The sequence below is a fragment of the Nematostella vectensis genome, chromosome 3 (genome assembly GCF_932526225.1).
Source record: "Nematostella vectensis chromosome 3, jaNemVect1.1, whole genome shotgun sequence".
In the NCBI taxonomy this organism is placed as follows: Eukaryota; Metazoa; Cnidaria; class Anthozoa; order Actiniaria; family Edwardsiidae; genus Nematostella; species Nematostella vectensis.
In genome coordinates, this window is record NC_064036.1 from 5,915,962 (window position 1) to 5,932,479 (window position 16,518).

A 16,518-nucleotide genomic window follows, 5' to 3' on the forward strand; every position below is an offset into this window, starting at 1 on the left:
ACGCGTGTAGCTCATATTTTGTGAGGGTTGGCAGAACGTGCCGTTATTTTTAAGGTACATTTCAACAATACAAGAAAATCTTTTTTTTAAATTTCTGTCGAAAAATAAAAGCATATTGCAAAAAGCAGAATGACTTTAGAAAAAAATTACTGATGCCTAAAATTTTATTGGTTCAAGAATTAATGCTTACTGATGGCTTTTGCATCTTAGCATCAGTCAAATAAAATGTAAATTTATTTTAAATATTCTTTATTTCAAATTTGTTAGACAAATCTACATTTAGATCTTCATTTAGAAGTATGTGATTCTCCATATAAAAACATTCATTCTTTGTCAGGTTTTGTTAGGGTTAGGTATTTGTAAAACTTTGTAATTTTAGACTTGAAGGTCGTATATATGATTTTTCTACTCAAAATTATTTTTTTTTAAACTAAGTGTGAGTGTCTCTCAGAGTAGAACAACACACGGATAATTAACCATCCCGTAGTATGAGGAGTATTCAAAATGCCTGAAGCGCTCAGTTTATAGTGCAAACACGCTCCATTTAATAAATGACAATTCAAAGCTGCAGACAAACAGAGTCAGCAAACAAACGAGACTTGTAAGGAGTTTTAGGAATATTACTAGTTCATTACTGGCTGTTGAGGTATTTCAAACACCATCAAGAGGAATCACCGCCAGCACCAATATATCACTGCCTAAATCGGTTTGCTCCTTCAGGAAAAAACATCAACACCTTGAAAAAACGTCTTTGGGCGGTAATGAGTGCATGCGTTTATCGATTTTTTAAGAACAACATCAAGGCGTAATTTGGCTCTTGTCTCAAGTAGCGGTACACCAAGATGACTCTATCGCCTTCAGGCCTAAACCTTGCACTTGCGGTGGTTAACTCGACTCTTAACGCTACGGTATCACCTGCAGCAGTGGAGGTTAACTATGTCGTCGGGGTCGTCGTGGAACTTGTGATCCTACTGCTCGTTGTCGGCAACTTATTAATGGTCATAACGCTGTTGCTATACAAGCCATCATCGACCACGGACATTTTGCTGTGTTCGTTATCCGCCGCGGACCTCATTAACGGACTAATCCCGCTACAGGTCCTCAACATTTACAACAGCTTCATCGGGCGCGATCAATGGACGCTTGGGGTATGCGGGTTGCTTATATGGATGACATACACCCTGCGTTTTGCATCCGTGTTGACCATCACTCTAATATCTGCGGAGCGCACGCTGATGCTTGCGCGCCCATTACAACATCACACGATAGTTACCCCGGGGAAAGCACGCGTTGCTGTAGGCGCTACGTGGACGGTTTCAGCCTTCTTATCCGCGCTACCCTTCATGGGAGCAGGAAAGAATGGGTTTTCAGCTGGCTTTTGTTACTACCAGTTGTACGATCTTGGCCTGGCATACGGGGTTGTGGTGGAAACTATCGGCTTTGCGCAGCTTGTTCTAGTCCTACTGTGTTTCATCGCGATCAAGATTTCAAGCTGGAAATTCACGAGGCGACAGGAGTGCATGGCGGCGGTGAATATGACTGGCAAAAGTCAATCAGACGCCACGAGTGGGACCAAACAGGTCAAGCAGTTAGCCACGATGATGGCTATAGTTGTCGTGTTGTACTACCTCAGCTGGCTCCCCTACCTGGTGAGATTAGATTTCCTACTTGTGCATTCTGCTTACAGGTGTAAATCATATGACGTAAAAACATGGAAAATTCGCAATTCGAGATAGAGAAAGAAGACACAATTTCTTACAATGGCCATAGGTTCCTTGTATTCCGGACTGATTTTTGAAACACAAATAACGTGAGGCCGAAATGCACATACCCAGATTTTTGCTTTTTAAGATATTTTTCCCTTGATCATCCTTGCGCTATGTATGAGCTCAGGGACGAAAAGCTCAAATTTCAATGACACTTTACAAACAGTCGCATCAATTTTAAAAAAGTCGCATTTGATATTTTGTTTGCTATTACTCACTAAGTATAACTTAGAGAAATTTTCCGCCTTATCAGATCTGAAATGTGCTTATTTGAAGCGTTAATAAGTCATGTTTATCCGTCATGTCGGTGTAAATGTGTTTGGGGAAAGCAAGGAGGGGGGCGCTTCGTTCATACATGGCAGAACATCAGAGTAAACACGCATTAAAACTAAGCCGCTGAGTGCCTTAATTGAGGATCGACATACGGTAGAAAAACGCGAACTTGAACTAGGCTACGGACGTTTCCTCGGTGCTTTCGACAACATTAATATCCTGGGCCGGATACAAGTACGGATGGTTTTGGTGGATATTTACCCCTCGCCTTTTTGAATAAAATAATAAAAGACATGTTTCTTTATTTTGTATCAAATAACAAATAAAGTCTCCTTACCCTTAACCGTTATAAATCTCAGGATACGTTCCTGGGACTTACTATAACAACAGACAACGATAAAGAACATAAACTTTACATTTCAATCTTTCTTGGCGCTCTTGCAGCTTCAATTTGATTGGTAAATATTTTTTTACTATTTTCCACTATAGTTTTGACTTTAGACTCATGAGCACCTGTATATCACTAACAACAATAACAATTGGTTAAACGATACACTGACTATTGACTTCTCAGCACCTGGACATCACTAACACACACGCCGGTTTAACACTAGTACAGTACCTTTTACTGATATCAACTCGTCTACGGGCCTTCTTCCAGCTGATGAACCTCGTGAGCCTCGCCCAAGGTCGGCTTTCGCACTCACTGGAGATCATCATAGGCATGCTGTCACTGGTCAGCGCCCTCATCAACCCACTGCTGTATGGGAAGATGAGCCTGCGGTACAGAAAAGGCTTCTTGTTTATATTCAAGAAAATTGCTGTGATTTGTGGAGGGAAACAGCCAGACGGATCATTCTTTGGTATGTTGAAGTCAAGGTGATCCCCTGATGGCATCGCTATCAGGGGAGTGGCCAAGATAACACGATTCCAGCCACGCCCTACGTCTCCTGACTTTAGAGTTCCGAAAACAAATTTCTAAACCCCTAACAAATTCCCCCATCATGCCAGATTGCACCTCTCGAACCTGCCCCTAATAAGACGGCTGTCTAATTAGGCTTGTTGTGCCAATGCTAAAACAAATGACACTAGCAAAATTCAAACATCCAAATTTTGGCCAAGCTTATGTAAAACACAAGGCCTCCTATAGTAGGATTTGAAACTAGTTTCTAGGGTGGGTAATCTTCCCTGTGACAGAGGAATTATTGTATCGCGGAAAAACCCTACGCCTGAGCGAGACTGGTCTAGGACATACGGAGAGTAGGGGCACTCGAAACATCATCAAAGATTGTGAGTTTAGATGAGTTTATCCAGGATTATTTTGATATACGGTACTGTATGCTCAGTGGATTATTTGCTAACTTTGGCACATCTTTCTGAGGAAAAATGTTATTACATTAGGATGTAGCAACAGAATGGGTAAGAGTATGTTTCACTCGTAGAAAGTCAAAATGCTCTTGTCAGCTGTGTGAACGTTCCCCAAAACCAATTTTTGCAATATTGATTTTTTTCAGATGGAGCACGCCGAGGTTCCGTTGCCATTCCCTCTTCATACTCCTTAGCAGCTAAGCGGGGCAGCTATGCCTCAGTACTGGATGGAGTCAGCAGTCAACATGCTAACGCGGGCTATGATGACGATGAAGTCTCGCACCAGGCTCTCAATACAACCTCGACAACCTTGGTATTGCCAACAGACAAAGATGCGGATCCCAAAAAACATGACAAAGGAGAAGAGGAGATTATGGATGAAGATGATGCGCATGGTATAGCGATATACCCCTTGGAATCTCTGGAAAAAGAAAGTGAGATACCTGATGGTGGAGACGATGATATCATGATTTACCCGATCAGCGAGCATGATCAGGAATCAGGAATAAAGGAAAGCAGTATAAAAAGTCAGCAATTCAATGAAGGCAATACTGATGGCGCCCCTATTGTTAATGAGCTCCAACCCGAAGCAAGACCTTTAAGCAGCTTACAGTCAAGTGAGACAGAGAAGGCTGTATCTGCCCTTGTAGACCCAGATAGCTACAGAAATATGTGGATTGAAGAAGTGAAGGAGACAGATACTGAAAGTATGGAAGATGGATTTAGTGATGGGGGTATTAGCAATGGGTACAACATCATAAGCAATACAGAATCCAAATTTACAGAGCTCTCTAGGAACTCCCCTGAAGTATCTCGTGATGAGAAAGAGAGGAATGTCCAGAATGACAGTGATGATGCTAGTGAGAGCTTGAATGAATCAGCTTTTGGCGATGACCACACAAGTCGGATATTGGATGAACTTTTCTCTGGACTGGAAGATGATACTGATGCAGATACAATCAATGGTGGTGATGGAAAAGAATCCACAGGTAGCCAGGATGACCATGATGCTAGTTGGAAAAAGCTTCAATGTAGTCACCCTAGAACCAATGGTGAAGATGACGACGACCGTAATGATGATAATGTGAATGTAGCTAGTGAGGAAGAGAGTTTAGAAGGTGATGACGATGATGACAATGATGAGGATGACAACAGCGATGACACTTCCATAGTAAACATCCTTAATAAAAGAGAAGATGATCATAATACAATCAATAGAAATCAAAACGGTAAACCATTAAGTGATTATGATAATCGTGATGCTGGCAGAAACTCAAGTAAAAGTAGTCACATAGAAGATGAAGACAATCATGGGGGTACTAACCCATTCACTGTAAGAGAAAAGGATAATGTGATGGGTGAAGCTTACAGAGATAGTTCTGCCATGAAAACTGCTGGTAAAAACAATGATATTCATGACGATGATGATGATGGTGATGATAATGGTGAAGATGATGATGATGGTGACAATAATAATGATGACAATGACGGTGGTGATGATGATAATGATTATGATAGCAATGAAACAATGGCTTTCAAAATAGATCGCAAAGGCTGGAATAACAATGGAGATGACAACGAGAATAATACTAATACCACTGGTGAATGCGATGATGTCCACATAAAAAATACAGATGGTAAAAAAGATGATGACAGTCAAAGGGTTGGTGACACTGGCAAACTCCATGAACAAAGGAAAACAGGTATAGAAAATAGTCTGGCAATGGACACCTTTGCTGATGACTTTAATGATGATGATGACGATGATGTTGGGGATAGAAATGATGTGTCTTCAGGTACATCAAATAGATCTGAAGGTTCTTCAAAAAAGGGCAAAGACTTGCATGCAAGTAAGGAAGTAAAAAAGGGAGTTTCAAAGGAGGATACTAAAGATAACAACATGAATATGATACGCTCAAGAGCTCTATCCACAACTAGCCTTGAAGTGCACATGGGAATCATCTAAAACATATATTTACTATGCCGGGTACCTGAGGCTTCAAATGTGATTGCCGGTTCGCGTCTCTAGGGAAGTGAAGCTTTTAAATTATGACCAGAAAAACCTTGAATGCTAAAAACAATGTTGAAACCAACATTGTGAGATGTCCTCAGCATAAAAAGTCTAATGAAACAGGCCAATCCCTTGAATTCATGTTTACTATTAGTCAGGAGACATTTAACATTTCTTGCATGTTTGTGATTCCTCACATGTATGTGTTTTACTGGTTGTGCTAAAAACCTGATACAGATATATGTTAATTCATAATTATGCTATCAAATATCATACATGAATCATTCAGTGATAATACAATGTCTATATATAAATGAAAAGCCCTTAAAAAGCACTTAAAAACATAGGCAGTCCAAAAATAAGACATTTAGCCTAGATCTGGGGATCAGCCTCTTGGCCCACTACCACAGCCCTGCTCCCTGTAAGGACCTAAGGCCACTCCGAACTTAAGGGACCCGTAGCCAGTATAAGGGCTCTAGAGGACCACCTTACTCAACTTAGTTGGTATACCTTAGCTAAGGAAAAAATGGACTACCAACACCCACCATTACCACCAAACACCTTTACATACACACACCATATCTAACAACCTCCGAAAATCTCAAGGCTTGAGAAATTTGGGGGGAAGGGGTATGTTCATTGGGGTGGGTAAACCTCGCAGGCGTTTGCCGTATAGAAAGCTCTCGCAAACAAATCCACTTATAGATCTCACGAGGGTTTAAGATAAATTGCGCTGCACAAGGGAATTATTGTTTTAAATATTTTAATAGAAAAAAGGAAAAATTATTATTTTTTATAGAATATTTTTTGGAAGGGATAAAAAACGCTAAAAAGCAGGAGATTTTGTGCTCAACGTGGGAGAGCAGAAGAAGGGGTCCAAAATCTTGAGACTCCCAACTAATGCGGGAGAGTTGACAGGTATGACACACTCTCAAAATAGTGTCAGGAAAAGGCTTTATTTGGCAAAAAATATGGTTTGCTAGGCCTTGATTTTTGGATTGATTTTCTAGGTTACCTTTTTCGACTGTAACGATGTTATTGTTATGCTGTGGATATCAATGGATATAAAATAAAACACTATAAACTTGCTGTTACCTAAAAAAGAAAAAGCATCTGTCATTCCCAACTGACCGTATTTGAGTAAATCTCGCAATCTCTATGCATAAATTTCTTGGATATGCCTAAGCTATACAGTAAGTTAATACATATCTAGATTGTCAACCACCACAAATATAACTAGGTCCCTTCGTCAGGTTGTCCAAAGATGTATGTCCAGTTAAATTTCTACAACATTGCCTGTAATCTCGATTTCTAGCTGGTTAGAGGACATAAATGACTCCAGAACATTTCAATCATGAGATGAAGAATATCGTGGTTTATGACATTACATACCACGGAAAACTATGGGATTTTTAAAAACTTACCAGCAAGTGCTAAATAAAAGTCAAAACCACCAAGCCTTGCAAATCCCCTTTTGCCATGAAAGTTTGAATCGAATGAATAAAGCGCCAAAATTCAAGTTCCCACTGTCGACCGAGAAAACCTGGTACAAGTATCGCGCGAGGACTGGGACTGACAAGGTGAGTCCAAGATGCCGGACGGTCGCGGATTTGGTGTCTTGTTGTAGAAAAGCGCGAAGTTGTATGTTTACGGAGTTTGGAACTTACCAGAGATGGTAAACATTAGCAACGTAACATTAGGGAAGGGTCCTCATCTCATTTATGGAGTGAAGAGAGGAAAAGTACCGACGAAACTGAGGTCAACTGTTGTACCTACAAAAAGCAGTTCCAGAGGTGATCAAAACTCGTGTGCATTATCAAAGTGTATCATTACATTTTTGGGTGACTTTGACATGATCCTATAATGTGATTATAACTTTAAGTCAAAGAACATGATCGCCGTTTTATATGAACATTTTGTGATTGTTACCAGGTGCTGCATGTGTAGATGAGATGTTCAAGCTTTTAGGGTGCTGGAAGAGGAACGCTTATGCTGATGCGCAGTGCTCACACGAAGTTAATGCGTTCCTAGCTTGTGCCGAGAAGCATGTAAGATACCGTTCTCCTTATGTAGTGGAACACCCTATCCTAGTGAGGATAGCATCTGTGTCTGCTTTGTATCCCAACGTGGGCAATCAATCTAATCGAAATCAGAAGACCGATCGATAAATCAATATCAATCAGTAAACTAGTCTTAAAAGATATCTGTTTTATCGGTCGTTCAAAAATAATCGATCCGCACATTTTTGGGGGGCCTCAATCAATCAATTTTATTGATAAAAAAATCAAGTGGTATGGGTTTAAAAAGTAATCACACTTGTAATGTTATGGCTCGCTATGTAACGTTTTTTTGTTGTGGTTTTGATGCTGGAACGGTCAGCACTCTGCACTGTGATGGCGCAGTCCAAGCTGTAACCTTGTCATACTCACATGAAACATACTCTAGAACACATTCAGTTGTGTTTGATTGCCAAAACATATCATTTATTATTTGTATTTTGTTTCTGATTCATTTGATTGATCAGTACGGCTTAGGATGCCAACTTGCACAGTTATAGAAATGCAGTTGTATATTGCGAACCTATGTACATAATGAGGTCAACGTGTATGAAGTATCTAGTTTCCATAGAGTAGAATCAAAAAGCCCAAACTGTCGCGATCTCGTACCAGAACAATAAATACAATACACCAAAAACTGGAAATCGCCAAATTTTCGTCTTTAATAAGACTTCTTCAGGGCAGTGCCCTGAAGAAGTCTTATTAAAGACGAACTGCCCTGAAGAAGTCTTATTAAAGACGAAAATTTGGCAGAGTCGATTTCCAGTTTTTGGTGTATTAGTTTCCATAGAGAATATACTAAAAAATGAAATGTAACAAAACAGCATCAATCTTCTTCCCACATACATAGTATGTGTGTTCAATAGAGATTTTTTCCCATTCTGATTTATAAAGATTGGCTTTCCAGAAATCCATTTATACAATTTACATTCCATCTGCTCAATTTTAGATGAAGATTCCACAATGTTGTATTTTGATCTGATAGATCAAAAGTGTGATTGTTATTCTGAATAATTTTCAATTGTTTTGAGCTTTCAAAAATATCTCTTTACTCCCTTTTAATTATCGTTAATTGTCTCCTTATTTTTCAGGTTCAACTAAAAGCAAGTAAAGCAAAGTCAGATGACAGTTGGACATCCACTGAAGTCAATAATGTATTGAAACAGTTCTCTGAGTTAAAAGGAGCAAGAAGCCATTAAAAGTTTCGACTCAAACTTGATAAAAACATAATCTACAATGGACTGTACAGCTTGAAAAGCAAAGTTTGTGCAGATGCAAAACGACCTTTTCTCTGATTAGCTTAAAAATAAGAATTCAAACATTCAGCAGCCAATCAGTGGAAGAGAAAGTAGGCAAATTCTTGCCAAAGTGTGCATGTTTTGAAATTAAAACATCATGTTATGGATCTATGTACGCTTGAAAAAAATTCCTTTTTGTTAAAAACTGTAGAAGAATCATCTCCTTCTGTACAACAAGTTTAAAGTATAGAATGGTTTTTATCTACCGGTGAAACAAATTTTAGTTTTCAGTCAATAGTAAAGATGTAAAATAAATTCTACTTGGAATACATTAAGGACACATTTTCTCAAACTGAGTTTTATTTTATGCTCAAGTTTGGTATAAAAATGAGTCTTTTTTGGAAAAAAATTGTCAATTGTTATTACAAGGGTCATGGGCTGCTCCTGTCATACTGAAAGGGGCAGCGTCATGGCACTGCACGTCTGGTATCAGTGTTTATTGAAGATCTTTAAGCTGTCAATGCCTTGTTAAAATAATATACAATATTTTATTGAAAACTATGTTTATTGACAGTTTGTGATCATTTCCTTTGAATTCGAGTCTCCCACATGTACCAAAGGCTCATAAGTCAATATTAGAATTTGACTGAAATTCATTGTGTCCGGGCCGGAGAGCTATTGCAAATCTGTTACCATGACTGCCCCTTAATCATCTCTTTATTGGATACTGTCATCAGTGTATTCACCTTATGACTCTGACAGCGATAAATCTAGACTATTTTTTATTTATGGTAAAATCTTATCTCTATCTTATCTCTTTTTTCACAAAATGTTTGCTTGGTTGCTTGGGTTTTTTTGGAAAGCTTGATTGCACATTGTTCTTTGAACAAAAGATATTTGCTGCAGCCATATATATAAGCCTGCTATAAGAACAATTAAAAATAACTGGAATTTATCCAGAACAGAGAGGATGAACGTTTATCAGCTAAATTCCTTTGTCCCTTCCTCCATTTCTGTCAATATTATATCTAGGGTATTAACCAAATTGTCAGCATCAATATGTGAGAAGCACATTGGAGGTTTGATTTTCAGTACATTTGAATGGATTCCATCTGCGCTGATGAGTATATGATTCTCTTTTGCTCTGTAATAAAAAGTAGCCAGTTTGTCAGAAAGTAAAAAATATGGAAATCAGATTGATGTAAAGAATTCTACATACAGGTCCCACTTAACAAGAGGCATGAGTATTTTTAGAGCATCTAGGGGAAAGAAGAAAGCATAACATACACAAGTGGGTTTCACTACTTGTGGCTCTAAAGTTAGCTTTTGTTTAAACCAGAAAGCAGCTACACTTTGACTACTCAAAAATACAAAATAAACACATAAAAAATCATTTAATTCCAAACACCATATGTTTACTGCAACTCTATATGATAATATTTACAGGGATCCCCCCCTTTCCTTGAGGCAGGTGCGGAGGAAAATATGATGAGACATTGACTTACTGGTATACAACGTGTGAAGCTTCAGAGGTAGCAGGTTCTAATGTATCCTGATCTTTCACTAGTTCCACACCAACAAATAGCCCCATCCCCCTGTCACATGGAAACAAATTGGGTAAGTATATTATCAAAGTCTAGGGTATGGCTACAGCATCTGCATACCAATATGCCACATCATGGCACAAGTAAATTCCCACGAAAATTGCGCCAGAATCATTGACACCCCCTTCCTTAGGTGATCAACTTCGGCAAGCTACGAAGCATCTTCTAACATGGTGTAAAAACAGCGCCATGATTGCTTTTGCCAGCAGGTGGCAAGAAGGTACTGTACCCCAGCAATGTTGGTGCTGAAACCACTATATAAAAAACAAAAGAGAAGCCCACTGGAAGTAAAATAGTTGGGCTTTTTGTGTTAATAAGTGTATCCCTGGTATATTTAGGCAAGTCACACTTTGCATGAATATAAGTATTATTGTGTATCGATTTCAATGCAAATAATACCATATAAATCATCTAGAATGTGTCTTGTACTTGCCTGACATCTCCTATGAGGGGATGTTTCTGCTGTAACCCTTTCAGCTTGTCTATAAGCTGAGTTCCCACTTCGAGTGCATGCTGTTGAAGACCCTCTTCTTCTATAACATCTAAGACGGCGTTGCCAACTGCACATGATACAGGGTTACCACCATACTGTAATAAGAAATATACAGGCTTATTGTTATTATGTCATTGTTGGTTCTTTGTGTATCTTGACAAATGATGCTTCCTGAGACATACAGTGTTAAAGTAGGCCATTCCAGTTGCAGCAAAACTCTCTGAGATCTCTGGTGTGGTGACAACACATGCTAATGGATGGCCATTACCAATAGGTTTGCCGAGTGTCACAATATCTGGAACCACATCTGGGAAAAAGAACATTCAATTTTTTGTGAGAGTTATGTTACATACAGTAGTAATGGTTGGTCCTACTGTTCTTGCTAGATTAAACTATCAATATTGTGCTATTTTTTTGTACCTTGTGTCTCAAATGCCCAAAAATGATTCCCAACACGGCCAAACCCAACTTGCACCTCATCAGCGATACACACGCCACCTGCAGCTCGCACATGCTTGAATGCTTCCTTCATAAAGTTCTGGGGATACACTATCTGTCCTCCACAACCTTGCATGGATTCACAAATAAAACCTGCAATCTGAATAAAAAAAAGACATTGAATGATAGATCCCAGCACTTTCAAGTTTTGCACAAGTAGTGCAAGCATTGTGGTTAAAAACAGCAAATGGGTTCTCCAACATTTTTCTTTGTTTTGTAGTCAGCCGAGCGAGGTGGTGCCAGCAATGCAGGGTAATGTTGGAGGTAGCAGCCAGAAGACAATACTCATTTATTTACCTTCCGACCATCCTTCTCGACCTCCTCAATAAGTTGTTTGACCTCATTTGCATACTTTATTCCCGTCTCTGGACCATAGCCCTTATGCCTGCCCCTATATGGATCAGGACATGGTGCGACATGGATAAAGTCTTTTTTACCCTCACCACCAGGTGCATTGAATTTATATGGGCTGATATCAATCAGAGCAGAGGTGTGCCCATGATACGCCCTGCAAGGAAAAAACACAATAGTCATTGTCACCAATCATATACCCAGAAACCTTGAAATAACTGAAATAATCTGAGTTACACAGTAAACAGCAATTTTTCTGAAACCTACAATTTACTATCACACTGTACCTGTCAAGAATGACCATATCATGTTGCTTTGTATGCGTCCTTGCTAGTCTTAAAGCAAGATCATTTGCCTCAGAACTGGGGATTAAAATAACTGTAAATACAACAGAATAAAAAAAATCCATTTACACTTGTTAACTGTGAATAACTGGATAGTTTAAGCAAAGATGTTTCTGTATAACAGACAGCAACCAGAAGACGAGGGCTTCTGTATTTAATGTTATCCCAATACTAGCAGGCTTCGTATATAAAAAGAGAAAATGGTGATTCAAACAAACTGTTCAATTAACTCACCCTGAACAGACATAATAGCAAACTGATAGTGAAGGGGGGAATTTTGCCAGCAGTCTTCTTGTGTACTGAACCATGTTGCTGTATAGAAATCTGCTATTGGTGTTTAGGACAGCCATCTGGTCGCTACATGCCTTAACAACATGTGGATGACAATGGCCAACTGAAATATCAACAGTCATAAATATAAAAAATATAAGAGAGAAAAACCTAAGTACTTAGGTTATGAACAATGTGTGTGTGTGACATTGGTCCTATGAGATGACAGTGATAAATAATGAAAAGTATAAGATAGGATAAATCAACAGCATCAAGGGTTATAATCAAAACTCCTCACAACTTTATTTGTTTATTGTGTGTTGATGGGAAAATTGACTCTAGTGAAATGACTGTATTGAATAAGGTCACATGATTGGTGGTTTTTTACATAGTGTCTATTTTTTGATGCACACAGAAACAAGCCATTCAACTATTCGTTGACAGTCAGGGTTACTATATTAAGTGTATTTCCATATCATGCCTGTGACATGAACAGAAGGCTGAGATGCAATCAGATTCTCGTGATGCTTCTTCAAAAACCTAAGGTGCTTGAAAATTTGCAGTGATGCTTGATTTTTTTGTTCGTTTTCTTTTTGCATTGAAATTGTGCTTGAGCAGAATAACAAGCTATCCTGTGAAATATAGCAATTTGAGATGGGCAGAATACAATACTACATACCATGAGTGACATTGTTCATACAATCCAGCAACTGCCTTCCTTTGTCATCATAGAAATACTGCCCTTTGCTATAGGCAAGCTTTATTGGATTTTGTGGAAAATGCACCTTGCATGATTTTCTGCACAAACAACAACAAATGCCTGTGAATCAGTAATTATAAGTCATGGCCTAACCTTTAATAGGCCATTCCAGCTATAAGCATGCACGCGCATTCAACATGGAAACCTACCTCAACTACTGTCCTGCAGAACACACTGTTTAGTGCAAGCTTAAAAAGGTGTGCGCTGCATTCTGGTAGTTGAGGTAGGGTTTTTATTGTAATGTGTGTGCAGCTTATAGCTGCACTATTGCCAGACTAAGGCCTTGGGCCATGTTCCTAGAAAGCAGATTAATACTAACCCAGGGATAAATGCCCTTTTCATCCAATCAAAAATGTTGAGATAGCTGTATTTAATTACGTATTTATTCCGTAGGTTAGCACTAACCTGCTTTCTAGGAACCAGACCCTGGCTTGTGCCCCCTACATTTTCTCAAAGTTTTTCTGCATCATGCCCCCTCCCTCCCTCCCTCCCTGGCTTGCTACAGCTCAAGCCTATGATCATTTACAGAAAATTGAGAGTGCTCTAGGGTGTGATAACCTAACAAGCAACCCCACATTGTCATTGTGTGCTTCAATCAAAACAATCCAATTCTGTTTCGTTTTTGTCAGCTGGTAAATACAGTTTTTGAAAAGACATTTAAAAAAAAACTTAACTAAAAAAAAAACAAAAAAGAGTAAAAAAGTAGAAGGAAAACTCTAACGATCTTTCAAATTTGAACTGTTGGACCTAAGCAGCTTAGCCCTCAGGGAACCCAAGCTCACAGTTAGTGGTTTTTTTTTTAGAAATTCTTAATAAAAACACATGAAACTCACCGAGTGGTTAGAAGTGATCATTTTAATTACCTCTGTAATGTTTCGTAAAATTCAGTCACCCTTACCTCATTCTACATAATATATAAAAAAAGCACACAAAGCGCCTCGACTTGCTCACAACCAACAGTTTTCACAAAAATGCACTGTGTTGTCGAACGACTGGTCTAAAACTGTGCTCTGAAGATGTGCGTGCCCACACAGTGAATGTGATCAAATCCACACAAACTCGTAAATGTCAACAGGAAGCAGCAGAGGAGTCAATAATTCAAATCTGTTCGTAACTGTTTATCCATGAAGAATGAACACTGGACAGCCGACGGTTATACAGTTTGGGGCAGAGAGGAAAAATATCCCGTACACGGATAGAGACCATCATCTATTGTTCAAGCAAAAAAATCCCACCCTCCCTCTGCTCGTTTGATTTTCTCACCACCCAAATCCCGCCTAAAGAAACTGCTCAGTGAGTTTCGTGTGTTTTTATTAAGAATTTCTCACGAAACCCAAAAACCACTAACACTGTGAGCTTGGGCTCCCTGTGCTTAGCCTCTACGTTTTATACAATTTCTTGCGACTCGATGGGTCGGTATATTTGGCTTGTTTTCCTTATATGTGAACTTTATGTATATAATTTTTTTCGAGAATACGATTATGGGTACTGTCCAATAATATTCACGAGAACTGAGCATTGTAACGAATAAAGGGAGGATAATAAGCTTACAATGGTTACGTCTCGTGTCAAAGTTTATTTGATTTTATCAGGGAAAATAAAAAGCTTTTGGGTGCACATTTCTCATGAATTGTCACACCAATTATACAAACATAAGTACTTAAAGAAATCCTTTTTTTAAAAACGACATCATCCCTTTATTGTTTTGATCAGAAAAATTGTCCCGGTTTCTTTGACAATAGGAATAACTTATGTCTGTCATGTCATGGCAAAGACAACATTGTCGCAGACTTACCCTATATGTCTTTTTCGAGCTGCCATGATTTCCTCAGAAGTTAGGTCATTCCATACCGTAGAGCCACTCTCGTCTCCATTATCTGAGCGTTGAGTATTTCTATCGCTAACAACAACGACATTTTCATTATTTCCGAAACCATTCTCCTCCATTCGAGCTTTCTTCGACGCACTCATAGCAGATTTCTAGCAACAAGTTGCTAAACAACTTGTGTCTTTCTTTTTACGCCTGATCGTATCGGTGCTTGGACGAGAAATAATTTTCTAAGGGATTCACACGCACAAGATTTTGCCGGATCAACGTCACATGTTTGTCTCGTGACCTTCGCTCTCACGTAAGCCTCTCCGCGGAAGCGTAGCAGTACACGGTAAACAGGACCAGCGGCTAAATACAGGAATTTCTCATGATTCTGATTCGCTGAGAGAACAATAGCGCGTGCTCGGACTCCGAAGCGTAACCGAAGGAGGAATCGCTTCGTGTTGTACGACTTTACAGATTTGGGCTTTTCTACGATGAATAACCAACACCAGACACAGTAAGTAAAAAGCAAACCTTGCTGTAAACTTTATGGACCCCTAGTGCCGCGTGTGGTCGTGAGCAAATCCTGTTCGATACAGGAGTTGCAGACCTGTCAACTCTCCCGGATAAACCTGGAGTCTCCAGTTTTTAAAGCAGATTCCAAGGTCTCCAGTTGTAATTGCCTAAAAACTTCGTGATGATGAATAATGTTTTGAAAAGCGCAACTTGTGAGTTTTTGATTTCTATTTTGCGAAAGGCCGAAAAGAAAAGTTGCTTGAAAATATAGCCAAAAGTTGCTCTTTTAAGTTGCTCTTTTAATTTAAAAATTGCTAATACACTCTTTTTTTATAAGAACCTTTTTTTGTAAGAACGTCTAGATGAGCGAGAGTTCACCAAATTTTAAGAAAATGCTAAGAACATTCCGAGGCTGAGAAAGCAGAATTTTCTTTTTTTCTTTTTTAGTCCTGATGCGTTTTAAAATGCAGAATCGAATTGTGTTCATAGTAACAACCTTATTACTGCTATTGATCATTAGTGTAATTCTCTTCCTTATAATTCATTGAGTATTATATTCCTATATACACTTAAATTTAAGAACATCTTTAAGAACATATTCAGCCTTAAAATGTCAATAAAACAAGAACGGCCCAGCCTCAACTGACAATTAGACGTTCTTAAAAAAAAGTGTGTATATTATATCCAAAAGCTGCCACCAGAATTTAAAATATAAAGTTTCTCGCTTTTTATTGTCGGTTTGTTCAAGATAAATGCCCAAAACCAAGAAAGCATAAGATATTTTACGCTCTCTTGCCAAAACATATTTGTTTGTTGTTTTCATTCCAAAAATTTTGTTAAATATTTTTCCAATCATTAAAACATGTTTAATTAATCATGAAAATATAAATACCCTTGTCCATCAATCCCTTTTAACAAAACAAGAAATAGGATTTTTTTTTCTAGTAAATTTTCTAACTAGTCAAAGTTCACTTGGATAGACATCATGTTTATCAAGTTTATTTCACCAAATAATAGTATAATGATAATAATGCAAAAAAATAGTGATGATGAGGAGTCTACTAAAAGCACAATGCTTTTGAGGTGTAGACCCCTGTCGCAGACTTAGTAGCGTCTCTACTAAAATATATATTAATGTTCTTGATTTGACTAAGGA

General features: G+C 38.5%; 3 protein-coding genes and 1 long non-coding RNA gene across 5 annotated transcripts; 2 read left to right on the forward strand and 2 right to left on the reverse strand.

The window, feature by feature from the left end:
* Positions 1 to 392: 392 nt before the first annotated feature.
* Positions 393 to 5,732, forward strand: LOC116618470 (uncharacterized protein DDB_G0290685). Its single transcript, XM_032382181.2, has 4 exons — positions 393 to 1,649; positions 2,701 to 2,902; positions 3,554 to 5,076; positions 5,116 to 5,732. The coding sequence occupies exons 1-4, from the start codon at positions 843 to 845 to the stop codon at positions 5,371 to 5,373; spliced, it is 2,790 nt and encodes a 929-aa protein (XP_032238072.2). The 5' UTR covers positions 393 to 842; the 3' UTR covers positions 5,374 to 5,732.
* LOC125561321 lies at positions 2,325 to 6,916 on the reverse strand. The gene is made up of 2 exons (XR_007307361.1): positions 6,843 to 6,916; positions 2,325 to 2,817 (listed from the first exon to the last, which is right to left on the reverse strand). It is a non-coding gene; the product is annotated as an uncharacterized LOC125561321 (long non-coding RNA).
* A 72-nt stretch (positions 6,917 to 6,988) lies between these two features.
* Positions 6,989 to 9,286, forward strand: LOC116618471 (coiled-coil-helix-coiled-coil-helix domain-containing protein 1). Its single transcript, XM_048725210.1, has 3 exons — positions 6,989 to 7,211; positions 7,351 to 7,466; positions 8,567 to 9,286. The coding sequence occupies exons 1-3, from the start codon at positions 7,091 to 7,093 to the stop codon at positions 8,672 to 8,674; spliced, it is 345 nt and encodes a 114-aa protein (XP_048581167.1). The 5' UTR covers positions 6,989 to 7,090; the 3' UTR covers positions 8,675 to 9,286.
* A 192-nt stretch (positions 9,287 to 9,478) lies between these two features.
* On the reverse strand, positions 9,479 to 15,179 carry LOC5512740 (ethanolamine-phosphate phospho-lyase). Of its 2 annotated transcripts, XM_032382182.2 has the most exons (10): positions 14,829 to 15,179; positions 12,953 to 13,071; positions 12,238 to 12,397; positions 11,947 to 12,021; positions 11,606 to 11,816; positions 11,231 to 11,408; positions 10,993 to 11,117; positions 10,751 to 10,905; positions 10,219 to 10,308; positions 9,479 to 9,857 (listed from the first exon to the last, which is right to left on the reverse strand). In XM_032382182.2, exons 1-10 carry the CDS (start codon positions 15,002 to 15,004, stop codon positions 9,695 to 9,697), a joined length of 1,452 nt encoding a protein of 483 aa, XP_032238073.2. In that variant the 5' UTR covers positions 15,005 to 15,179; the 3' UTR covers positions 9,479 to 9,694. The 2 variants fall into 2 exon arrangements, with proteins under 2 accessions (XP_032238073.2, XP_032238074.2); XM_032382183.2 differs by lacking the exons at positions 12,953 to 13,071; positions 14,829 to 15,179 and having other exon boundaries at positions 11,947 to 12,037; positions 12,238 to 12,390.
* Between the last annotated feature and the right edge of the window lie 1,339 nt (positions 15,180 to 16,518).